Here is a 24,709-nt window from a genome sequence, read left to right as displayed (position 1 = left end):
AAACCATCCCTGCTCTCTGGAAGGCCATACTGAACAAACACAAGAGTTTGAGGCCTGCCTCAGTCCACCCAGCCTTTTGGCCAGTAGGTTCATTACTACTGACACTACTTCTTTCTTTAAGGGCAACCACCGCTAATTACAGTGCTGGTCTGGTAGAAATTTGAAGTCTGGCGGGCTACGTTCTTGACCGATGCCTCCACTACCTTTTTTTTTTATCACACATTGATGTCCTTCTATCGTCATAACTGGAACATGATAAATAACATAGTATATGCAATAGTGTCATTTTTTTTTTGTTGGTGCCCTAAGGAGCTGGCCAACTAAGTTCACATCCTTGAGAACCTACTGCCTCCTCGGCATTGTGCTTGGTGCTGGAGATGTAGAAGAATAACATGCAGTCCCTGTTTTAATCCATAATTAGAAAAAGAACGTCCAGATCAAATTTGACAATAAATGATCCTAAGTGCCTTTGACTTAAGGTGAAACGACATGCCCCCTCCTCTTACCACCCTAAAATACCTAAAAAGTATAACCAGCAAAATAGCTTTGCCTATTACTGTTTTATAAAGTTCTCTCTCCTCAGAGAGGAAATACAATTCCCAGTGAACAGATGAACAGACAAAAGAGAGTTGATCATAAAACGCAATTTTTGACAATGACTTTGGAGCTCCTTTCATCACTACAATCCCAGAACCTAGACTCATGCCTGTAGTAAAATAGAAACTTAATCAGTTTGTTGAATGTATTTGCACACATACACCTGGACGTGGCCCATCCATCTATATGGCCCTTGATACGGTATTACTCATCATTCCACATATGTTTATTGAGGATTTCTTACGAACAGGAGTCTCTGCTACATTTTGTGATGGAGACAGGCAGAAAGAAAAAGAACAAGATAGATACCCTACCTATAAGGAATTTCCAGCTTTAAGGGCGAGATAGCCAAGTATGTAAATCACCATGATATAACATAGAAAAGGGCTATAGGACTTCCAAAGAAGGACAGGCCACTTCCTGCTGAGGGATCACATAAGACTGTGGCCAAGATAGACTTTCTGTTTGGACTTGAAGGAAAAGTAATTTGCTGCCCTGTAAAAGGCAGAGAATGGGTTTTGGCAAGCAAGGAAGGGCAATGCACGTGGAAAGAAAAGCTTAGACAAAAGCAGAGAGGCAGAAAAGCACAGGATATATAAAAAGAAATACAAATTTGGCTGGAAATGCACAAAGGGGCATAAAGGGACTAAAGTGAAACAAGGCTGGAAAGGTAGGATGAGCCAATTGCAGGGGATTTGACTGTGTCCTGATTTTCCATTCCAAGACACAGGATCTCTAGAGTAGCCAGTGCTTAGCATATGGCAGGGCTTAATTAATACTATACAACAACCTCATAGCCGGAACCTGCTCCCCACGTGCACAGAGGAAGCCACCATCTGTATGCACAGGTAATTACAAACATTCCTGAGACTCTGCCCTGAACTCTGCAAGCACATCAAATATTCTGTAAAAGGTCACCCAGCAAACAGCTCTGATCAATCCGGGCTCAGGCGGAATCAAATCCCCTAAATAAAATCCACTAGAGGCAGTGTCAGGAAGGTCAGGAAAAACCCTATTTCACATCTTGAAGCATTTTCACCATGTGGAACATTTTAGAGGAAGAAGGGAAAGGAAGGGAAAGGAGAAAGAGAGAGAGAGAGACAGAGAGAGAGAGAGAGAGAGAGAGAGAGAGAGAGAGAGAGAGAGAGAGAGAGACTCCAGAAATAATAGAATTCCAAGTCATTAAATGTTAAATGATCACAAAGTGAGCTGGGAATTTATGTTGGCCCCCACCTCCTTCTAGTGATCTAAAAAGCAGTGGATTTCAAAGCAGGCCATGCCAGGATTCAAAATGGAGTTTCACACCTCCCCTCCTCCGCCTCCCCAGTGTGTCCCCACTGTGTACCTTTGTCGAGCTCGCTTGAAACGTTCCATGATGAGGTAGGCACTAACTCAGCAGTGACTGACAACTCTGTTTCTGAAAAGAAAAAAGAAGGGCGGGGAGAAAGACAAGGGCAATATTAACCACAGTAACTTATGGGCTGTTAGAAGCATTACAGGAGATTTCCAAAGACCCTGCCTCGGAGAGAGACCACTGCCATTCCATAGCTTATTAAACTGGAATGGCTGCTCGACTTGCCAGGCAGAGGCGCCTGCTCTATAGAGGCTATCCAGATGAACAATCTGTAGGCCAGACCTGAATATTTTAACACACGGGCTTGAAAATTAAAGCACAAATATTTCATTAATGCAAAACCAAATATGCAAGAAATGACCAAACATTATCAAACGTAAACTTTTCCATCTACTGTTAGAAGAAGACTAGTCTTGGATGGATCTATTCAATAGCCTTCCCATGAAAACCAAGGGTAATGTTGCTCCTGCTGCTGATTTCATTCGTGTTTGTGAATGGATAGCATTTCTATTAACAGAGAAATTCATTTTTCTATACTGAATTTCTATATTGAATTTATTTCCATATTGAATTTCTATATTGAAACTTTAAGTCGAGGCAAAGGAAAGCTTTGACTAGGGAGAGTCATTTTTGGTAACTAAACTTACAATTTTTAAAACTACCATAAATTAACGAAAACATGCAAATCAACAATCTAAAGGGCATCATATACTATGAAGATGTTAAAACTCCTCACTAATATACTGTAATATACAAACAATGTTTTTGAAAATGTAAGCCATGATCCCACCTGACTAGCACATTTTAATAGGATTGCACTAATCTCCCCTTAGGGGACATCTACACACACACACACACACACACACACACACACACACACACGCAGACTGTATTACAAAACTTTAGTGCTATGCAGGATCTCTGAGAGCCCAGAGCCTAGGTCATTAGACATATGGCACCCATACTGTCACGACCCTTCCTTCAATCTGGTGCAGACATCATTTATCAATCATGGCCATTTGGTCTATTAAACCTGGGATCTGCTTCATAGTCCTTCAACACAGTACTCTAGGTAGCCACTGAAAGTGGATCTGAGTTGGAATATAAGGTGAGCTTTAGTAAGTGGAAGAATTGGGATTCAAATCAAGATCTGTCGGACTCCACCTTCCCTCTCTCTCACTTCACCTTTTCACCTAGATAAGCATACTTTCTACATTTCCTTCTTTACTGCTGGGGCCTGCCGCATGGCCATAGAAGCCACACGCCATCATCAGTGAGCTTTGCCAAAGGACAGGATGTTTACCCACGGAGACCTTGCCGAGGCCCACTTGTCGTTTGTCTCCTGGGTCTTCGATCAACCTGCCACACACAGCAGAGACAAAAGCGTTGTTTGGTTTGTGCATACCTCCGTGGCTTGCCTCTTTCCCTGTCCAGGTGGAAAAGAAAGCAAGCTGGAAAGAAAGTAGACAAACCACATATACTCGCCCCACCGCTAATGGCCCCAGTCAACTGTCACATCCTGAGCCCCCAAAAAAGCACAGATTCTTTTAAGGGGACCCGAAGTCAGATGGGGCAGGAGGGCAGGGATCTTGAAGCACACCGAATTCCAAAATATGAAACCAAAAAGAAAAGCTTACCCAAGAAAGAAAAATGCTTAACACAAAACCACGGTGGAAGGCAGTGCTCCTGTTATCAACCACTTGTCCTAGAATGGCTATTTCATGCAGGTGATTTCACCAGGAAGAGCTAATTGTCTACATTTTGGGACCCTCCGCATATGACTCTAACCGCAACTCCACACTGATCCCATCCTGCTGCCACCCACTTTGGCTCTTTGAATAATAGTCCCTTGTTTGCACTATTAGGGGCTACTGTGGTTTGCCTTCTAAAAAGGCTCATCAAGCACTCCAACACCTAGACTTCAGGGAGCTTGGGAATAGAAGCATGGCAGCTCCGGCAGCATTTCAGGCACAGAAACAAAAGGTGGGGAAGTGGTGGGATTAAGACAGATCTGGACAGCATTTACATTCAATATTTTCATAGCTTCATCTTACTGCTGCTCCCAGTTAAAATGCCTGCAACATAGGTTTCATTTTATGGTATTAATTTTATAGAAAGTTAGTTGCATGTCACTTGGTTTTTCTAACCTGAGTTTGAATTGCTGATTGAATATAATCTGGGACTGATGACAAATGCTTCTTGGCACTGGGAACAGGGAAACTGTCCCTCACGTGTCCCTGGACAATGATTACCACTTGGTTCTTGGGTGGCAGCAAAGACGATTCCAATTTACAAGCTCATTAGGGATTGTGATGATTCTAAGGAATTTTGTGCTCGGCCTCAAGATCTATTCCTTCAGATAGCCACATGTTCAGCTTCTCAGACAAAATTATAATAAAAACATAAATATTTTTAAATATGAGTAATCGCCCTCCGAAAAATATTACCTTCTGAGGCCACTTTTTTAAAAATTAAAATTACTAATATTAAACTTTTCACTTACTTCATGTGGGAAAGTTCAATATTAGTAACCCCCCTCCCCTAAAAATTATGGTGTTTAATAAGTTTTTCTTCCCAGAAAGGCAGGCTGAGCACATCTCAATATGACGTCCATTGATTCCAGGGTCAGCAGCAGCGTTAAAGAGAGACATGATCGCCAGTGTTGACCCTGTACGAGCCCCACTGATGGATTCAGCGTCTCTCCCATTCCCCTCACCATGGCAAAAGGATCAGGAGATATTTCATACCAGGCTGGCAGCCTCCCTTTGTGTAAAATTATTGTGGCAAGAGCAAATCAGTAATGTGCCAACTAGGAGACAGTAGGATATTTAATGGAAATACCCACCTAGATTAAAATACTAATCTCTGTCACTGACTAATTTTGTGACCATGAGCATGTTACGTCCTGGAAAATGGGGACAGGACAGCCATCTCACAGGACGGCAGTAAGGATTAAAATTAGATAATAGACCAAAAGAGCCGTGCACGGCACCCTGCACAGAGGGGACACTCAAGACCGTTTGTGCCTTCCCCTCTGTCCAGTGTGAAGGCAGACAGCAACCATCCTCTCATGGACATAGTGCTCCAGTTAGCTGTTCTGTCACTGTCTAGTTTGAAATAACGCATAAGCCAGGCTTTTAGAAAGACTTTATTACACATGCCTTCCTAATCCAAGCCAATCTTTTCATTTGGTGAGGTTTTCCTGAATTGGTCACCAGTTCTCAAAGAACTTAAGTGTTTTGATGCGATTTTATCCAATTTCGGCAAATCAGGCAAGTCTTAGAAAACTCCAGCTCTTATCTTTCCTGACCTCTGCAGGAGGGCAAACCATTCTTCTCCTGGTTTGGTCAATAGGAGCTATTATCTTTGCAGTTTCACTGACGATTGACTTTTTGGCACTGATTTTGCAAACCATAAGGTTTTGGTATTTCAGCCTGAACAGTGGGAGTGATATTTGGAAGGAAGGGAGGGGGAAAAAAAAGCTTTGAAGCCTCCTCATTGATAAAAGCCTCTGCTCTCCAAATATATTACTGGTTCATCTCAGCAGGTGGCAGGTAGAGACCCAACGTTCATAGGATGCAGCAACTCTTCCGAGAAGCACCCAGCCAGGACACATCCTGTATCCTAATCCAGTGATACGTGAGGTTACACAGGCACAGACCCGCATACTCATGCAATCTGTGTCCAATCCACTAGTCACGAAGTGTGAGGGGAAAAGTGGATACCCCAGTGCCTTTCTTGTAAATGTGCCAAAGCCATTAATTTGTTGAAGAAAAATTAAAAATAACCCAACATTTGTGGTGTGAGGCATCTTCTTATATAGAGGAACTTGCCTAAACAACAACAACAAGAAAGGTGTCCAGGTTTTCTCAATGTCTGAAAGGCTCTGCCTGTGCTTAGAGACCTTCCCACCAAGTCTATAAGGTAGGCACCATTATTCTCTCCATTTTAAGATTGAAGCACCTGAGGCAAAGATATATGTACTAAGGCACTTGCCTACTTAGCTCGTTGGGGTGGGGATGGGGATTGTGATCAAACCCAGGTAGTCTGAAGGCAGAGCCAGTGTCTCAAATTGTGCCCAAATGAGGGGTGGGGTGGGGACTAAAAGGCGTGCTCACTTGCTTTACGGCTTAAGCCCCCTTCAGCCCCAGAGGACCCCTGTGCGCTCTAAGCGCTGCAGAAAGTAGTTTGAGAAACAGTTGCAGAGGCCACACTCTTCTCTCCACAGTGCTTGGTTCCCTAATTCTAAAACCTAAAAAGGGGGTGGGAGACACAAAGGGAGGAGAGGGAATACTTCTTGAGTCACACTTAAATGCCTTTTTTTCCCCTTTGGAAATACTATTCTTCTTCTTTTTTTTAATCCGTTAAATTAATATTTCAGACCATATGTAGTTCTTGCAGATAAAGGAATTATGCTACACAAAGCATCACGATGACACACATCTCCTTTAAAGTGAATACAAATAGTCTTGAAAACTGTCTTACTTAAAAACTATCAGACTTGGGCTCTCTTGGAACTCTAGAGATTCACTCACTCACACATCCATTCAACACACATGTGTGTGAGCACTTTCTATGAATAAAAACTGGGATTACAAAGCTTGACTTGGTCTCTAACAATTTTCAAGAACTTACAGTCTAGCAGGAGAGGAGTACAGGTATACAATTATAGACAGTGTGACAGAGCAGCAATAGAAGCAGACAGAAATGGCCTCCCCAACCCACGAGTCAGTCCTGCCACCTCACCCCAAGCAGGCTAAAAACACCCAGAGTACCATATAAAATATCACAAGAAAAAACATAATGCACAGCTGAGTTGAAAAAAACGGACATTCTCAGGTCCAACAAGGAAGAGAATAGTTTAAGTGGAAACTAACACAGAAGGTGCCTTTAAATATAGGACTTCCGGGCTGGGTACTGCAATTTCAATGCTCATTTTGAAAATCAAAGATGTGGCCAGAGGGAGATCTGAGTTCTTGCCTGAAGACTTTACTAGAAACTGGGAAAGTCTGTCATCTATGGGGAGGGGCTGGACACACTTCCCCCAATGGCCCAGACAAGCTGCTGGGACTCTTGGAGTCCCTCCAGAACTTGGGTAGGGGAAGGGAAACTTCTAGTGTAGGGAAAACTCTGTGTAAAGACCACAGAGTTCCAATGTACCCTTCATGGAGTTTCTTTCCACAGTTACAACTTACATAATAATGGTACAACATCAAAACCAGGAATTTGACATTGTTACAATGTGTGTATAGTTCCATGTCATTTCATCACATGTACATGTGATGAAAACACCTCTGCAATCAAGACAAAGAACTATGTCATCCCCAAAGATCTCCCTCCTGCCACACCCATCTCTCTCCTCCCAACTGTACCTAACGCCTGGCAACCACGACTCTGTTCTCCATCTCTATGATTTTTGTTATTTCAAGAATGTTATATAAACAAACTCATACAATGCCCTTGACATCCTCCCAATTTGTTATGTGTATCAATGGTCTGTTATTTTTCAGTGCTGCATTATATTCCATAATATGGAAGTATCATACTTTGTTCAACCATTCACCTCAGACATTTGGTTGTTTCCATTTTCTGTGTATTAAAAATACAACTGTTAGGAACTCACAGCCTTTGTGCTAAATTCTTTATTTCAGTAAGAAGGAAGTTGAATCTAGAAGTTACGTGCAACAATAATAAACAAATAAGTTGTAAAACATGTTGGAAATGTTAAATAAGCCTTGACTCCAAACCAAATATGTGGTAAGTGGTACAAGAGAGGTAAAGAGAGGGTTCCAAGACAGCACTGAGAAAGAGTACATCTTCCAGATTGAGGAATGGGAAACCCAAGGATCAGGGCATAGAAAAAATTGTTCCAGTCTTAGAAGAGGTCTGTGTATTAGAAATACTATGGCACATAAGGGAAAGTGCAAATAACCCAATAATGGTCATACTCAATTATATAATAGTAACTTTTTCCAAGAAGTAAACAAAGAGGAATTTCAAAATCCACGGATTTCTAGAGTATTTGTTTTTGTTTTTGTTTTTTCCTTAAAGATAAAAAGGAAACATCTCTTCTAGTTATTCGGGAGATAGGATCTCCTTAGGGCCAGTGCAAAGTCCTAAGAGAAATTTCAGAGTTGCTCAAACCTTGATATTCTCCAAGAAGTCCAAATGAATGGACCCAAAGTTAGCACTCCCTCATACACCCACGGTGCCACTCAATGGAGGCTTAGGGCAACAAAAGAATTAGTTTATTTCTGGCTTCAGAACAAGTTGTCAAAGACAGAATAAAGCTAAAAAGGAAGCGTGTTGAAAAAATGCTTAGCTCAGAAACTGGTCTTATCTCCCGACAGAGGTTTTATTTCATTTCCTTTCAGGTGCTGCAGACACCTTAGATTTCCAGTGACATCAACAAACTTCACTCTTTTCTTCTGATTTCCACTTGGCTGCTCTTCCTTATGTGCTTTTCCCCTCAAAAGTGCCTCCTGGCAATTTTTCCTTCTTACTCATCCTGCTGTGTCATCTGTCTTTGTCTTCTGGTGTTTGCCATTTAAATTTCCCCTTTGTGTGGCCCACGCACACCTTCATTTCACAATCTACAATCCATTTTGTAGTAAAAGTCTATTACCCTGTAATTGTCTCTTGCCAATTCAAAGTCACCGGTCACTCAAAAGAAACAAGAGAACCAAGAAAGATGCTTTCCTAGCTGCAATTCCGTGACAGCCTGGGAGTTTATTCTTGCAAAACAAATGAAGTCTTGGTTAAATGCTATATACAATGGGAATGAAGTTAAGTTGTGCTGGGTGTTGCCTAAAGTCATAGGAACTTTGGTAAACTAGACAGCCAGAAAGGATTCCTTTTAAAACTCCTTACTTTCACCTGGAGTTTAATGAGATTATGTGCATCTGTTTGTTTGTTCATCCATCCATCCATCCATCCAACAAATATTTATTGAGCATCTACTTTCCTCCAAACTAGATAAGTGCTAACTAGGTACTGGGATGTAATGGTGAACGAGATCAAGGTTGTTCCTTACTTCATGGAGCTTCCTCTGTGGTAGGGACACAGATAAGTAAACACAGAATTAAAATATAGTATAAAAAATGCTGTGTATGGTGTGGAGGTGGGGGTGAGGATAAAGACACTTAGCTCAGTCTTGGAGGAGCAAGCCCTGACCAAATATTTTGGTAATGAACCTTATATGGTTTCTGGAGAGCCAGATATTTAGATGGACACAAGAAGCCTGAATATTCTCATTTCCTTCCTTGAAAAAAACAGGCAAGAAGTGAACAAAAAGCTGAGGACTCTACAGGGGGGATCTCTTCCCCTGCCATAATCACATAACTGACCTTGCCTGCAGAATTTGGCTACTAAATGGAGACTTCTATTAGAAACAGAATGGCTCTCCTAGGTTTAGTGAGTTAGCTGTAGCCCTACACACTTCCGAAATCAATTCATCAACCAAGACTGGGTCTTTTGTGCTTTTATCTTCTTAGCAACGTAAATATCTGCCAGGACTAGAGGTTTAGTCTAACCTGTCTAAGAGGTTCTAAGTTTCCATTTTCTTTCACCTTTCGAATTTACACTTGGCCCCGGAAAGAGAAAATATTTGTCCGTTCAACATGGCACTCTGCACAGGTTAAATGACTTCTGCCCCAGTCAGATCAATGAGCAAACAGAATTATTTGATGCACAAATTTCATCTTTTTGCAATAGTATAATGCTGACATCAATAAAATCTTGCTCGTGTTTGAACCTCAAATAGAATACTTCTGTTTCAAACTACGTTTAAGTGATAGCAAAACAACATACAGTTCAACAGGAAAAAAAAATAAATCTGCTAACTCAGTGATACTCAATTTTCTATTGAAAAGACAAAAAGGAAAAAAAAAACACTTGGAATTTCTCTAATTTTCTACTTTACAGTTTGCATTTAATTCTATGGTCCACATATCCTTTGGCCACCAGCGCGTAAGTGTTCTCCCTTTCATTCTGATTAGACAGTGAACTTCCTGAGGGCAAGGATCACATCTCACACTTCCTTGTGTCCTTCCCTGGTTTCCACATTATCCTGGAATAAGCTAGGTGGGAGGCAGCGTAGCAGAGGCATACAAGGTGACGTGTGGACTTCGGAGTTACTCATGTTGAAATCCCAGCGTTGTCACATACTAGCTTAAGACCTTGGGCAAATTACTTCACACCTCGAAACCTCCATTCCTCATTCATAAAATGGGCATAATAGTAAAGCCCTTGCAGCACTATGAGGAGGATTAACTAGGGAAATACTTGGAGATGTGAGATCAGTGCCCAGCCAGTGGTAACCTTCAGCAAAGTAACAGCTATCACTATCCAGTAAAGATTTTTCTATTTACCATAGATACAGCTTGAAGGGTATTTAATACAGTGTCACCCAGTTAAACAAATACAGATCCTTCAACCCCTATCCCTAAACGATTAAATCTCCCTAGGTGAGGAACCAGCCTAACACTGGCCCGCTATAAACCACCAGTTCAGGGAAGCTCAAATAATGACATGCCTGCAAAAAAAGGTTTAAATGAACTGAGATGTTTAATGTCATTTAAGAATTAAGGGGAAAAAGAGTTGGCAGACTAAAACTAAACTTTCATTTTCATCATCAAATTCCACAGTGGTCAGCAACCTCAATATTGAGACTGCCCAAAGAATCTTAACCAAGAAAAAAAAAAAAAAAGGTACCTCTTGAATGTCTTTCAAAGCCAAATATTTATGTTTAACTTAAAGGTTCCCTTAATTGGTTGACCAACGATGTAGCCAATTAGACTTTTAGGAGGAAAATTATCAACCTGTAAAGAGCAGGGCAGTATTGTCTCACCCAGCATCTAGTACAGGACGTGGGAACTCAATGGCTGGGAATTTTATGTTTATGGAGCTCTCCACCAAATGGGCAAATTGGGCACGCTCTAAAAATGTGCAGTCATCCTACTCTAGGCATAGGAGGAGAGAGAAACAAAACCCTTTTCAGCTTTGATTCTCAGCCACGTACAACTCTGACAAAGAGAAGCCCACTTTGGATGCAGTTGAAAAAGCAATTAAGATTCCAAGCACCTTACAGTAATACAAGTACCTTGTATTTAGGTAGCACTTTTCCTTTCAAGAAAGTCTGTACACAGAACAGACATTAGCTCATGACTCCACATGTGAAGGATCAAGGCCCGAGATAATCATAGCCTGGTTGGAGTTGAGGAAACCCAGACTCGGCCTGAGACTTGCCTAAGGTCCCCTGGCATGTCATCAGCTGCCAGGAGAACGTAACCACGATCTTTCTCACCCAAACCTGGCTCCACGCAGGCTCTCTATTACACTGATGATGAAGCCTCTTCCCCAATTTTAAGGTGTTTTTTTTTTGTTGTTTTTTTTTTTATAATCCCCTCTAGCACACTGTTAATCCAATCAGTAAAAAGTTCCAAAGAGTGAGGAATAAAATTTTTTACAAAGAACTGTTTTCAGAAAAAAAATCTATCGAAAGTATAATTTGTACCTTCTGGCTGTCCCTAGAAACCAAATGTTTAAGTTAATGGGATTGTGAGACTCCTGGATTAGTGGAAATTATTTTAATCAGAGAGGTACGTTTAGGAGGATTACTGTTATCCTGCAAGATGGTAAGATGGTTTTGCTCCGGCCATATTAGCCTGGGCGTGTAGGATCAAGACAGCTGGCAATTTTCAAATACTTAATTTACCTCAAATTGCTCCAGTTTAAAACGCGTTGCCCGTCTGGACTGGGTTTCCTGTACCATGTCATTATTGATAGCCTGGGGAGATCAATAATTAAAATTTAATAGAGGGAAACATTACACAGAGCATAAGTTGGGACCAGAATCCCTTCCCAGAGCCTCTTAGTTTAATCTCTCCCTCTTCTGAGATCCCAAAGTGTTTTATCTATTTCTCTCTCAAAACACTATACTTTGTAAGATGACCTAGAATTGCTGCAGTGTACTTCTTTACTAAGATTATACCGTGTTTCCCCGAAAATAAGACCTAGCCAGACAATCAGCTCTAATGCGTTTTTTGGAACAAAAATTAATATAAGACCCAGTCTTATTTTACTATAAGACCGGGTCTAATATAATATAACATAACATAACACCGGGTCTTATATTAATTTTTGCTCCAAAAGACGCATTAGAGCTGATTGTCCGGCTAGGTCTTATTTTCGGGGAAACATGATATGATTCTTGAGGCTAAAGATGAGGTCTTATATCTACATTACTCACAGCATCAACTGTTGCATTGTACACACAGTAGGCACTCAACAAGTGTTTTCTGAATGCATAGGTGATATAATAGTAACTGTAGTCTCCATGTATTATCACGCTTATTCGTATAAGATTGCAAAATGGCTATAATTCATTCCTCCCTGAACCCACACCCTTTTGTAGTTCTTCCCAGAAGAGATGGAGTCTACCTCCTCAACTTGAATCTGGGCTGGCCTTTGTGACTTGCTTTGGCTAACAGAATGTGCCAAGACTGGCTTGACCTATACCAGACCGAGGAACCACCCTGCCAACACACTGACTCATGAGATAAATAAATGCTTGTTGTTTTTGGTCACTAAGTTTTGTGGTCATTCATTATAAAGCATTATTAGTGGGTAATAGATACCCATTTAACAGATGAGAACACTAAGGCTCAATGAGGTTCAGAACAAGCCTAACACCACATAGTTGAAAAGCCAGGATTTGAATCTAGTCAGAAATTTCTGATTCCAGAGCCCACAGTCTTTCCCCTAAATATATTACCCAAATTTCAAACATTCTTGTGTATTCAGACATAAGTTTGAGAAATTAAAGGAAGAAACAAATGGGGGAGGAGCTTCCTCTCACTGCTGTGAAGCACAATGAAGAACTGCCTCCTAGAGTGAGCCACCCTAGGGTTGGGTGTTGGTAGCTCATTGATCATATTTAAGAGATTCAAGCAATTATCTGGAAGAAATTATATTCCCGCATCCATAAACACAAAGATCAACTAAGAGCAATTGCTATTCAAAGTTGGTGATTTGGTCATTCCCTCGTGCAATATACTTTTTATTCATTGTCTTATCAGAGAGACAAATAATCTTGCATGTAGTTAATTTTGTGACTATCCTCTTCCACCACCAATCTGTAAGACTAGTTTGGTTTTCAAACCTGATGGAAACCATTTTGAGTTGGTTGTCAGGTGTTGATATCTGCATCTGAAATGTAGGTCTACCTGCAGCCTTTAAGCAGCTTTGGTATTTGTGGCTGTAGGCATGGGAACTTTTCACAGCAATGCAAGACCATGCTTTGGATTCGGTAGCAAGCCCCTCTGATGCAAAAAGGGAGGGCTCTTCCTCCTCACAGAACTGTCAAACAGCAGCATTTCAGGAGGTCTTCCTAGTCAACTGCAGTGAACAGGAACGACCAATGCTACCGAGCACATGATGGATGGGGCAGCCTGTTCACTCATGTATGTCACCTACCAAGATGGGCTACTTGATCTCCGGCTGATAAGAGAATGTTCTTAATAGCTGCTTTGCTTAGAGAAGGTGTATATCTTTCCCACATGGAATGCGGTCATCCACTATCAGTCAGAGGTGACCAAGGTATTTGGGGAAATTTGTTGCAACTGGTGGAACCGCTTGGGAGAGAGAAGCAACCAAACTGGTTCTGTTTTGCTGCTTTTCCCTTGAATTGACAGTCAAGGTCCCATATTATGATTCATCGACTAGAAGTCATCAGGCCTTCCCCATAATCCTTCTCTGCTGCCCTCATTTTTCCTGACCTGCTGCCTCAAGGTTCCCAACCAGCAAGTGTATCCTCAGCACATGGGAGAAATTTATTTAGCAAACTTGGAGTGGAAAAACCTTTCAAAGTTTGACACAAAATCTAAAAGCCATAAAAAGAAATATGATAATTTGATTGCATTAAAAATATTCTACAAGGGGGATGGTGGAATGACACAGTTGGTTAGAGTGCGAGCTCTTAACAACAAGTTTGCCGGTTCGATTCCCGCATGGAATGGTGGGCTGCACCCCCTGCAACTAAAGATTGAAAAAGGTGACTGGACTTGGAGCTGATGGGCCCTGGAGAAATACACTGTCCCCCAATATTCCCCAATTAAAAAATTATTTTAAAAATTCTACAAGTGAATAATCAAAAATAATATCAAAACACAAATGAGAAACCAGGAAAAAAAATTATTGTAACTCAAAAAGTAAAGGGCTACCTGCCATAATATAGTATGCTAATGCTCCTACAAATAAACAAGAAAAAAAACAAAAACACAAACCCAAGAATACAATAGATAAGTGGGCAAAGGAAATAAATAGACAATTTATACATAAGGAAATATATGTGGTTCTTAAATACATGAAAACACATTAAGCTTACTGATAATACAGGAAATGTAAATTAAAATGTCAATGAGATGTCATTTTTCCCAATCAGATTAGAAATTTAAAAACAGCTTGATAACTCACTATACTGAGGGGAATATGAGGAAACAGGGACCTTTATATTGGTCAGAGCATAAATTGGTAAAATTTGGCAATACTTATGAAAATTTTAAATGCAAATACCCTGTAAACAGCAATTCCACATACTGGAATTTATCTCACAGATGTCCTTAAACATGTACGAAGTGATATTTATGTAAGATTTTTAATGCAGTATTGTTTATAACAGGAAAAGATTGGAAACAACCTACTTGTCTAACAACAAGGAGACTGGTTAAATAAATTAGGGCCTACCCAAAATTTATAATGGAACACATGCAACTGTTAAAAAGAATAAAGCAGCTCTGTATATACTGATTTGGGAGAAAAAATCATCAAAATATATCTTTAAAATAAGAAAAAAAAGCAAAGTACTGTACATGTACATAGAAAACTATGCGCATTTGTGTAAAAAGCAAAAAAAAAAAATAATGTTTGCATGTTCTTATATTTGTGGGCATATATAAAATACATAGTTATATATATAATATATATATATATATGCATACATATACTGTGTGTATATATATATTCTTATCTGTATAGTTACGTGCTGCTTAATCGCAGTGATACATTCTAAGAAATGCCGTGTTAGGCGATTTTGCCATTGTGTGAACATCATAGAGGGCACTTACACATACCTAGATGTACACACCTCGGCCAAATGGTACAGCCTATTGCTCCGAGGCTACAAGCCTGTATGAGGCTGCTGCTGGCGTCACACGGCATACTGTGTTATAGCAGACTTTTTTGTTTTAGTAAGTAGAAAGAGTACACTCTAAAATAACGATAAGACGCATAGGATAGTAAACATATAAAGAGGTAACAGTCATTGATTATCATTACAAAGTATTATATACTGGACATAATTGTATGATCTATACTTTTATTCAGCTGGCAATGCAGTAGGTTTATTTATACCAGCGTCACCACACACATGTGAATAATGTGTTGCGCTATGACCTTACAATGCCACTAGGCAATAGGAATTTTTCAGCTCCATTATAATCTTTTTTTGTCCCATTATAATCTTATGGGATCACCATCATATATGTGGTCCATCGTTGACCAAACTTTGTTGGTCATATGTGGTGCATGACTATATAAATATTCATTCTTTTACATATAACACACACATATGTGTATGTGTATGTACATATAGCTATAAAAAGGATACACAAAAATTGGGAAGTGTCTACATCTGAGGAGGAGAACTGCGGGGGGGAGGGACCTTCAAGTCAGGGGTGAGAAGGAGACTTACTTTTTATTATACATCCTTTTGTACTTAAAAATTTTTATACCATGTGCAAAATGTGAGTGTCTGTCTGTTTCTTTGTTTAAGAGTACTCAACGATTTCTCTTTCATACAATGAGTGTTTCTCTCAAGGTACGCCCAGTACATTATGGGACCCCAGAGGAAGGGCACCACAGCAGAGTGGTGGGAAAGTAATAGACGTGATCATCAAAGGTTACCAAGGGATGCTGACCTTGGGTTGACTCTTGAAGGACAAGTGGACATTAGCTAGGCAGACAAAAGGCTCTCCTGTCCAGGCAGCCAAGCAAATTCGGGAACTACAAACAGTTCATTACATGTTTACTTTTTTGGAGTACTCATCTTTATATCCTCCAGTGCCAGGCACTTATTAGGTACCTAATATTTGCTGAATCTCACTGATTGGTAGGCAGAAAGGGACATGGGTCAAAAGATGCAGTATCTGCTTTTACGGCTCACACAGTAACGAGGGGTCGCTGTGATGGCAGTCAGCAGGGGGAAGAGGCATGCACGGGGGGAAGGACTTCAGCACATCCAACAGTAACTAGCAGAACAATCACGAGTAACATTTCAAATATCAGTGATCATTCACAAAGCACCTTTATACATGTTTCCACAAACACTTACTGAAGTATTACTATCCACATTTTAGTTATGGCAAAACAAGGATTGGAGCGTGATATGCCAAAAGCCATTGCTAAAAAGGGGCCAGTGAAGACTTGAGCCCATGGTTCTGTCCCCTAATCTGCAGTGGTCTCTACTTAAACCATCACTAATTAAATCTTTTTCCTATGATGTGTGTATATATTCCATCTCTTTAAATACACATACCCTGAGCTGAAGTCGGCATGACATAATTAACCTAGTACAAGGATGCTTGTTCCATTCTCTGGCATTTAATGTGTCATCATCTAGTACTTATATTACCAACTCTATTTGACACCTACAAGGGTTGTGCTTTTTTAAAAGTTCAGAAAACCAAAGAAAGAAAGAAAGAAAAGAAAGAAAGAAAGAAAGAAAGAAAGAAAGAAAGAAAGAAAGAAAGAAAGAGAGAGAGAGAGAAAGAAAGAAAGAGAAAAGAAAAGAAGACAAAAAAAGAAGAAATTATCCCCAGAAGTTACAATTTTAAAACATAAGGTCAGGGAATTTTGGTCACACTGGGCACACATCACTATTTACATTCTCCTTTTCTATTGTCATATCATGTTCTCCACACTGAAGTGTGAAATGTGAGAGGCAGAGTTAGTCAAGCAAGAAAGGTGACACAGAGGAGGGAAGGGTCATCACATTTCATGACAACCATGTTGGTGATGGTAGACTGGCTTCTCTAACACACTTAGAGGTTAACGGCTACCGATAATCCCCCTTAGGGTATTCCTTCTTTGTGCAAAGACACCCCTAGGCCTTCCTTTCTTGACCTCAAAGAAACGCAAAAGCATTCACTCCTGATGTCTGCAAACTTCCTCAGGTAGCAGATCTCAACGGGTATAGCAACTAAATCATAAACAATGAAATCTGCTGTATGAATAAACCAACCACAGCCCAAATTAGACATGGGAGACAATGGTGACCACAGGGGTGAAGAAGAGCTGCTTCTCCCTGTCATTCACTAGTGACTGGCTGATTTTCTACACTGTGAGGTGTAAAATGCCTGTGCACGGATGCTCCTCACCCGGCATGGATGGCATCATTCCAAATGCATATGTGGCAAACAGGCAAACTAAGAAGTGACCACATTGCCTTGACTCTGCAAAATAAGAGCTGATTTAATTGCATGTCAGCAGTCTGGCAACCCTAAATATTTGAAAAATGGCTGTGAACTATAGATAAATATTTTTCAATGTTGTGAGTAGTTAAAGTGGAAGTCACAAAACCCAAGCTCACGTATGTCAATTGCAAGTGAACCTACCAGTTCTTTACTAAAGACAGGGTTTTTAGTTTACACGTAGTTTTAACTTGCTTTCAACTATAATAGAGCCTCATGTTAGGAGGATTCTGGGTACTCTATTAAAATGCCAAGAAAATGAGTTATTCCCCCTTCCCCTTCAGCTTTTTTTGTTTTTTGAAAGGAAAAGAATCTGGCTTTTACCTTTTTATTTTATGTAAACATATGACATGTGCTTCGGAGGATGATACATGAGTAACTAGGTTTTCAAACATACAATTGAGTTGCTGGGAGAGAGTGCTATACAAATATTTCATCCTCAACCAAAAATACAACTTCCCTTCTCTGGAAAAGAGGTGTGGGATTTTGTTTTGAAGGGTACAAAGGTTCATAATAAAATTAAAAAGTCTTTTTGGATGTCAAAGAGCTCAAAAAGAAAAGGCATTTAGATGAGTAAGGCGTGTAAACCAGAAATATGCAGAATACTTTCAACTACTTTGGAACTTTCAAAAACAGCACCAGTATTTGCAAGGCCCTCCATTCATCCTTCCTAAGGGCAAGTTTGGAAACTGGCAATTTCACTTGGCATTGGAGAACCAATGAATTACACAGGGTGGGGTGGGCTGAAGCAAGCCCTCCCTAGACTTTCATGTCTGAAGACCCAAGTACAAAGTGCTGCTTGGAGTTTCAGCCAAAATACCTCCATACCCAGCCTGCTCTTCCTGGGCAGTCTTCAGGAGTTCACTTCAACAATTGAAAAGGCCTATCTCAATGAAGCGTGTGACTCTGTCAGAACACACGGCTCCACATCTAAGAGTACAACTCTGTTTTATTTCACAAGTACAGCCCTTGTGCCCTCTGGCTGCTGGGAGACTATGAGGAAGGTATGGAAGCTGGGACTACCTGCTCCCTCTTAAGGAGCTGATAGCTAAGAAGAGAAAAACCAAGCGGAGAAAATTTCAAATGATGCAAGACTGATCCTAAAGTGAATAAAATAAGTGCTGTAGACATCAGGCATTCTGAGCAATGAGGAAAGAATGTTGGGGGAGAACGAGGGGCAACTTACTATTTAACTCATTCACCGATATCCACACATCCATTCTTCCCTATAAGTGTCACTGTGAGGGAGTAAAACCAAAAGAATCGGAGAGATAATGAAATTTCCAGTCACTCTATCCTACCAGACAAACTGCAGTCCAGAGTCAGTTGAAACACTCGATGAGCGACCGAGAAACCACATCACTTAAGAAACAGTTGAAGGAACCCAGAATGTTTGGTCAAAGTAAGAGAAGACTCATGAATGACTAATGGCTGTTTTCAAATATCAGAGAGGTGATATGCGGAAGGAAGATATGATTTATTCTGTGAGGTTATTTATAAACAGTAGAATCAAGACTGATGAATTGAAGGCAACTGTTAAACACAAGGTACAGAAATTACACCAAGGCAGGTTTTAATTGAAAATAAAAAAGATACCTAACACTGAGCGCGGTCCCAAAAGAGAATGGACTAATCAAAGACCACGAAAAATCTAAAAGCAAATATTCAGTGATAGCTTCCTATTTTCAGACACTGAACTACATAGTTTATACACAAACTGTCTCAGTTCATCCTCATAATTTTATTCTAATTATCACCATCATCGCCTTTATTATTCACACTTTACAAAAAAATAAACTGAGGCACAGAGAGATTAAATAACTCGTCCAAACTCACACAATGAGTATGTGGCTGAGCCAAGTTTCAAAAACAAAGTCCATGTTCTTACAATCACACAGTTTAAAAAAGAGTTTAAAACCTAATAACAAGAGTAGGTGAGGATGTAGAAAATTTAGAATGCTTATGCATTGCTACTGGGAATGTAAACAGGTACAGCCACTGTGGAAAATGGTACGGCAGTTTCTCAAAAAAATTAAACATAGAATTAGCATACGATCCAGCAATTCTACTTCTGGGTATATACCCCAAAGATAAAAGCAGGGGCTCAAACACTTATTTGTACACATACCATGTTCATAGCAATATTACTCACGACAGCTAAAAGGTGGAGGGAACCCAAGTGCTCATTTTCAGAAGAATGGATAAACAAAATGTGGTGTATACATACAATGGAATCTTATTAAACTTTAAAAAAGAAGAAAATTCTGATGCATGCTATAATAAGGATAAACTGCTAAGACATTATGGTAAGTAAAATAAGCCACTCACTAAAGGACAAATACGATATGATTCCAATTATATGAGCTACCTAGAGCAGTCAATTTCATAGACACGGAAAGTAGAATGGTGGTTGCCAGAGACTGAATGGGAGAAAGTAATGGGGCATTATTGTTTAATGTATACAGAGTTTTAGTTTAGAAAGATAAAAACGTTCTGGAGATGGATGGTGATGATGGTGATAAAAACAGTGTGACTGAACTTAGTGCCACTGAACTGTATGCTTAAAGATGATAAAAATGGTTAATTTTATGTTATGTATAGTTAACCACTATATTTTTTAAAAGTGAGCTGTCCATGGCTAGAAGTGTTCAAACAGAGACTAGATGTCCATATGTCAGACATACTGAGAAAGGGATTATTATTCCTGGAAGGGACTGTATTAAGTGAACTCTGAGATCCCTTCCAACTCTAAAATTCTATGACAAGATAAGCACTTCATCAATTACAGAAGTGAAAAAAATGTTTTATTTTTCCATAAAAATACAGACTACCTTTTATCCTGGAGTTTCCAAGCCTGGACCCTGAGACAGCTGGGTCCTGGAGTTGATTTACAATCAGATTCTCTCATTGTTTGTAAAGCATATTACCAGAAAACCATTTCCAGCTCCATTTTAATGAGGACCAATTTGTAATTTTTTTGGAAACCCCTGACTTCCATTGTTATAGAAAAGATACAAGAAAAGAAAACGTAGGTCTTGCAGTTCAAGAATTAATGAAGGCCCTGAAACAATTACGCCTTAAATATACAGAGGTCTCCTTAATGTAAATAGACTGTATTTCACAGCAAATCTTCTTAGAACAAGGGATCCATTTCAGCATGACAGAGTGGGCAATGTAGCAGGGCTATAGTCTGCACTCAATTTGAGATTTTACTTCCGTTGACGTTGACTAATGTACAAATAGCCTGGCTTAAAGGATCTGGGAAACACTAGGTCACAGTGTGAAATATATGCTAATATAGCACAATTTATATAAAAATAGAGGAATGTAAATAGCTAACTGAAGCCAGAGGTAGTCGCTCCAGCCAAGTGGGGACTGAGGAACATTGAAAATGCAAAGAGAATGTTGTTCTGGTTAAAACCTCCAGGAACATGACCCTCAGGTTTTCTTCCAGTTTAAAAGCAATGATAAATTAAAACCGAATTTCTGCTGCTATCTGAAAGCATGTGTGTGTCTCTGCATTGCTGATCAGGACATGACACGTTAAATAATCAAAATTAAAAGTCGGTATGATACAAAGAGTAACATTAAATAACTTATCCAAACTCACACAACCAGTCCCTACAGTTGAGAAACTAAAAGAATAGTGGGGAGAACCTGAGAGCCCACATATTTGAAAAAAAGGCAGTACGCTACTTTGGCAGGCAGTATGACAAAGTGGAATAAACATGGTTAAGAACAACTGTTCTTTATTTAGCGCTTATGGGTCAGGCATAAGAATTTCACACTTATTATCTTATTTAATCCTCACGATGTGGGTTAAGGACCAGTACTACAGGGGATGCATTTCAGTCACTAATAAATTCCACTGAAATCATTCCACAGCAAAACCATGGCTGACTCGTCTATTTGCCATTTCCCAGATTCAGGCAGCCTCTTGTACCTCCTACAGCTTATGACTGCTTGGATCTGTGTCACAGCGTTCAAGGGAATAAAAGAGCAAAGGCAGAAACAACAGAAAAGCCATTGAGGGATTCTGGGTAATTGAGGCAGAAAACCCAGAATTTAAGGCCTAAAGGTGAAGTTGAAAATTACATATAATTTATTAGATGGTGTGGGTTTGGTTCTTGCCGGCTGCTATTCATCTTCCATACCATAATCCACCCACCAAATGGCCACACTTGTCTAAGATCCCCCTGGTTAGAACCTTCACTGCCCATCTATTGCCAGTTTAAAGCCCTCAACTGAGCATGCAAAGCCCTTTATAATCTTGTTTCCCATTGTTCCAGCCATGCTCAATTACAGCTCACCAGTCCAAACACACCCTTCCCTTTCAGCCCCTGACTCTTTGTACTGGAACACCCATTTCCATTCAAATTCTTCAATATTCAGACTAGGATAGGGATCATATCTGTTCAGTGTCTCATTTACTACTGTAATCTCAGTGCCAGGACTACAGTTGGTGCTGAATAAATGTTGACTGAATGTAGTAATGAGAGAAATACAGAAAGACATAAATGAAATAAAGGAGGGAGGCAGAGAGGAAGCAAATTCTCTTCTCTTGTCTTACATCCTTCCAAGCAGACATCATCCCCTCCTCTGAGCTATACCGAGCCTTTACCCACCCCTTAATTCTGTTTTTCAAGTTTACCTATTTCTATTAATATATTTTTTCCCACCTAGATGCTCAGCGTCCTAAGGGCAGGGGCTATGTCTGTCTAGACAGCCAATGCTTAGCTCAGTGCCTGGCAGTAAACAAGAAAATATTGACTAAATCTTTGGAAGGTCTTATAAATCCCACTTTAAGGAACCATTTAGGTAGCAGTCACGTGGAGGTCCGAGTCAACATTTGGATTGGGTTCCTGTGACTCAAGTTCGATAGACTAGATAAACAAATATCTGACAAAATATGGTCCAAGTAAAGACTCTTTCTGTTTTGGTGAGCCAATCTAGATTTATGCACTGAAGCTCTTACTCCTTAGAAAAGCTAAAATGGTCTTCACTCAGAAGCTGTTTATACACACTTTTCACAAGCTCAGTTATCAGATTTCCCAGTCCAGCGTTGACTAGACACAACAAATTGAGAGCAGGAAAGGAGATGGAGGTAGATAACTAGAAAGTACTCTGAAGAAAAAGAGAGGACACCCAAGGACTCAAAAAAAAATTTACAGCTTGGGGCAATTAGTCCAGAGTTCAACAGACTGTGGGTATGTACCCTATGGCAGCACCATTCAATAACTCAGAATGATGACCATGCATTATTGTGGAAAGGTAGCTCTCTTAAGGAAGACAGAGGTATGTGGGCAATCCATTAAGAAGATTTCCATTAAACAGCAAACCATTTGGCATTTAATAGGGAATGCTTCAATTAGTTGGAAAATTCACATAGGTGAAACAGTTAATGAGCTAACGATGTCAGATATTAAGTGTGTTCCTATAGAAACCAAAGAGACTGCCTACTGTGAATCTGTCCATTTCCAGCTATCCAACACATGGAAAAGGACCAAAAAAAACATCAGCATGAAAATGCACTTTAAGTCTGGGGCCTAAATGCAATTCCAGGAAGGGCTGCATCCCCAAACCAACTCCTGAAGGCTGCGCGAGCCCTCACTGGCCTTCTGCACAGGAACTCTGATGCAAAGAAAGTCAACATGAAGTCAACAGAAGCAGCTAGCTCCAACACCCTAATGACAATTACAGGACCAGTATCCAAGATAGAATTAGCCAGGAACAATTCTCTGTCTGAACTACAAGGCAATCACTATGCACTTAATTTAGTCCTATTCCATGTGGTACCCTTTTAATGACAGACAAATATAAAGTTTTAAATGTGACTGGTATGGGGGAAATATTTAGAGGGGGAGGGGGCAGCAGTATAGAGGCCCCGGAGCTGTCTCTCACTGACCAGATGCCTTCCTTCCATTCCCACCCGTCTCACAGTTTGAGGTTGCCAGGACAATCTGCAGAGATAACTTGGAAGAAAAGATTCCCAATACCCCTCTCTCCTAGTATTCGGCCACTTTCATTCATTCCACCTTGTTTGGAGCTCATTTTGTCCCAGGCACTAAACTAGGCAATTCTACGTAAATGATCTCATTTCTAGGGCAAATTTGAAAATAGCATGTTTCAACTTGGTCTTCCTGTGGCAAATTTGGGAATGGCATGTTTCAACTTGGCACACAGAAAGAGAGCCTATTAATAAATAGACAGAGGCCTGTTTAGAAAATATTATCTCTGCCTTGCTAAGAGAAAAGGAGGGAACTAATGTTTGGTAATCGCCTACTGGGAGCCACTCAGGTAGGATACTTTGCATCCCCTTTGTATCTTATTTGATCTTTACAATAACCTGGCAAGGAAGCATTATATAGTAGATGACGTAAATTGTGGCTCTAAGAAATTAATCTTGGCTGAAAATCATGCAGCTAGTTGATGACAGAGCCAGGGTGCAGACGTGAGTCTGTTGGACCTTGAAGGCCAAACTTTAGTCCACTCTACCATAATATTAAAGAATCAGGATGTTTTCCTTTTGGACAATGGCGAGCTAAAAGATGTTTTCAAGTGGTGGTCTGTTGTAATAGCATCCTAAATCAACCCAGTTGTAAAACTTGATGGATTGCTAAGTACCAGCCCACAAGCCTGGCCTACTGAATATTTCTAAAACCGTAAAATCTGGTTCAAAGCAGCTTCAAAAATAGCCCTAACTGGGGAGTGTAATCACAGGTTAGCTTCAGAACCCTGAAAAAGTGTGGAAAGACCAACCTCCACTTTTTTAGCCATCACTTCTAGAGGGGTCTTCCTTCCTTTGGTTGCCCCTTTCTCAGCAGTGTGGGCAGAGCTCAGGGCACTGGACAGTCCTCCACAACCTCAATATCAATCAATTAGATCTAGAGGCAGAGGACTTGCTACTAGCTGCCAGGCTTTGGTAGTTTGGGGAAGTAGTAAAGAATAAAGAACTTTTAGAGAGAAATTCAGGTTTTCGCACAGTGTCCTCTGGACCTCAGTTTCTGTATCTGTAAAATGGGGGAGGGAGTGATATAATACAATCTCTTGCTGACTTTTGTTATGATGATTAAAGAGATAATTTATATATATAGCATGGAGCATAATGCCTGACATATGGGAGGCTCTCAATTACTACAGCTGGATATTTTTCACATTCTCTTCTACTGTTGTTCGTGAATATTTTATGTGCTTAATAAATCATAATAGTATGAGGTAACTTTTACTGAGT

General features: G+C 40.2%; 1 protein-coding gene across 2 annotated transcripts in view; it reads right to left on the bottom strand.

Annotated features, from left to right (window-relative positions):
• The window catches only part of ROR1 (ROR family WNT receptor 1), a 368,857-nt gene that overhangs the window by 155,112 nt on the left and 189,036 nt on the right, over positions 1 to 24,709 (bottom strand). Inside the window, exon 2 of one of the 2 annotated variants that reach the window (XM_019731569.3) lies at positions 1,943 to 2,014. The exons of the other annotated variant lie outside the window; for it this stretch is intronic. Within the exon in view, the coding sequence (XP_019587128.1) occupies positions 1,943 to 2,014 (72 nt within the window). The remainder of the gene's footprint in view (positions 1 to 1,942; positions 2,015 to 24,709) is intronic. 2 annotated transcript variants of the gene reach the window in all.

The sequence above is a fragment of the Rhinolophus sinicus genome, chromosome 14 (genome assembly GCF_057876585.1).
Source record: "Rhinolophus sinicus isolate RSI-liver-muscle chromosome 14, RSI-T2T, whole genome shotgun sequence".
Classification (NCBI taxonomy): Eukaryota; Metazoa; Chordata; class Mammalia; order Chiroptera; family Rhinolophidae; genus Rhinolophus; species Rhinolophus sinicus.
Note: the sequence above shows the minus strand (reverse complement) of the source record. Positions and strands in the feature narration are given on the sequence as shown.